General features: G+C 40.1%; 1 protein-coding gene across 2 annotated transcripts in view; it reads right to left on the bottom strand.

The window, feature by feature from the left end:
• BTBD11 (BTB (POZ) domain containing 11) overlaps positions 1-1,954 on the bottom strand; it is a 44,035-nt gene extending 42,081 nt beyond the window's left edge. The window contains exon 1 of one of the 2 annotated variants that reach the window (XM_008586592.1): positions 1,782-1,954. In XM_008586592.1, coding sequence (XP_008584814.1) covers positions 1,782-1,865 — 84 coding nt within the window. In that variant the 5' untranslated portion in view covers positions 1,866-1,954. The remainder of the gene's footprint in view (positions 1-1,781) is intronic. The other variant, XM_008586593.1, reaches the window with a different exon arrangement.
• Between the last annotated feature and the right edge of the window lie 194 nt (positions 1,955-2,148).

Here is a 2,148-nt window from a genome sequence, read left to right as displayed (position 1 = left end):
CCCTAAGCTCTCTAATTAGTAAACACTGTTTCCTTGATATTTTCTCTTTCACAACGTAACAACTGTCATCTTTGCTCTGTATAAACTGCTGGTAGGCATCAGGGGAAATTGGCTATCTTGGAAAATGTGGCATTCTCCATCACTGACTTCTGGTTGGACACTATCGTTTACAAGCAAAAGGCAAGCAAATGAGGAGAGGCCTTCTAGAATATCATATTTGCCCATGACTCCTGCTTATTATAAACAAAGCACCACAACCAACAGAAGGAAGGGATGGATTTTTCAAAAAACAGTGTTGTAAAGGGGGCTATTTGGGTAAACATTCAAGTTAGAGCCTGATCTCACACCAAATAATTTCTATACACCAAAATCATTTCTAGTTTGTTTAGAGATACATAGAAAATATTAAAACCATACAAGATATCTAACTGGTCTCTAGATCTGTCTCTAGGCATAAAAGTAATGGAAGAAATCACAAAAGAAAATCATTGAAAATCACTGAGAAAATCATTTATGTTAAAGACATAAAATTGAAAACATTATAAACAAAATTAAAAGGTAAACAATAAATTGAGAAATATTTGTCACATTAAAACAAAGTGTTCTGTGCCTACCATATAAAGAACTCTTCTAAATAAAGAAGAAAAACAGTAAAGTTCCAATGAAAACCAGGCAAAAGATAAGCAGAAGGTTAACAGGGAACACCGACATAGCTGGAGGGTGTGTAAAAGAAAAGAAAGCTGCTGGGAAAGTAATTTAAGATTGAGAACCATAAGAAAGGCTGATGCATTCGAGTCACTATTTCCATTTTTAAGAATTTCCCTAATGAAATAATCAGAGATTTGAACAAAGACCTGTGTAAGTATGTTTAGCCCAGCATTATTAATAAGAGTAATTAGAAACAACCTAAATGTCCAACAATTGAGGTATGGTTAATGAATAAACAATATAACCATTTTATGTAGCCATTAGAAGTGATTAAAAAAAGAAAATATTTAACAGTATTGCCAAGTATCTTTAATATAAAGTATTGGGGAAAAACCCCCACAAGATTTAATAAATCTCTGGGTTTAAAAAAAAGTGTGTGTGTGTGTGTGTGTGTGTGTGTGTGTGTGTGTGTGTGTGTATGAGGGCTCTTTGGTGTTGCTCAAGAAACTTATTAGCTGTAATTAAATAAATAGTCCCTGCTATCCCCTCTCTGGAACTCAGTGCATGAGTTGCCCATGTGAGAAGCAGACCCATCTGTCCCTTGTGACTTTCCATCTGGGACTCACATTTAAAACTGCTGTTTGTTTTCTCTGTCCATGACATTTCACCCACACAAGGTATCTCCCTGATTGGTGGACACTGTACCTCAGTTTCAGGAGTTTGTGGGATGGCTACCTATCTCCTAGGGTCCCCAGAATGACTTCTGCATATCTTAAACACAGCCTAAAAGTTTGGTAAAATCTGCCTGAATTTGTGTAGAAACAGACAGGCAGAGAACTAATTTCAACCAAGCTGGAAAAAGGAGTTGAAGGACACATACTAAATATAAATGATGTTTATCTGGAGATGGCATTATTTCCTTTCTGGAATAGGCCTATTTTTCTCTCTTTTCCATTTCAGCTGCAATGATCATGTGCTACTTCTATAAAGATGAACAAGACTATTTTTATAAGATATTTTAAAAACCAGAAAAAAAAAGCAACCTAAGTCACCAGCAGGGGGAGCCTCTGCCACGCCACGGAGTGGTGCATGTGGCGGAGGCGGGATGCCTGTTCAGACACTGCGACCTGTACCTGCTCGCTCATGGTGTTGATCCCATCAGGCCCCAGCAGAGACACCGCCTGCTTCACCAGGTCCGTCCGCCCACAGTTCAGCATCCGGAAGCCCAGGTCCTGCTTAAACTTGGCTTCGATGGCCACTGCATCCAGCTTCCGAGAAGCGCAGAAGCAGTCGTCGGCCCTAAGGAGGGGAGAAATGGTCATGCAGGTGCAGCAGCTTCCCCAGACACTGTCCTGAGGACCAAAGAGCACGCTTCTTAGGAAGCACCATGGAGCTTTGCATTTGCCTTTCATGTAAATCGCCTGCTCCTAGGCACCAACTAAAATGATGGCCTCCTGATGGCTCTTGATCCTTTGTCCTTCAGAACTGCTGTGGGTCTGT

The sequence above is a fragment of the Galeopterus variegatus genome, unplaced genomic scaffold (genome assembly GCF_000696425.1).
Source record: "Galeopterus variegatus unplaced genomic scaffold, G_variegatus-3.0.2 Scaffold4039, whole genome shotgun sequence".
NCBI lineage: Eukaryota > Metazoa > Chordata > Mammalia > Dermoptera > Cynocephalidae > Galeopterus > Galeopterus variegatus.
This window is presented reverse-complemented; position numbering and strand designations above follow the sequence as displayed.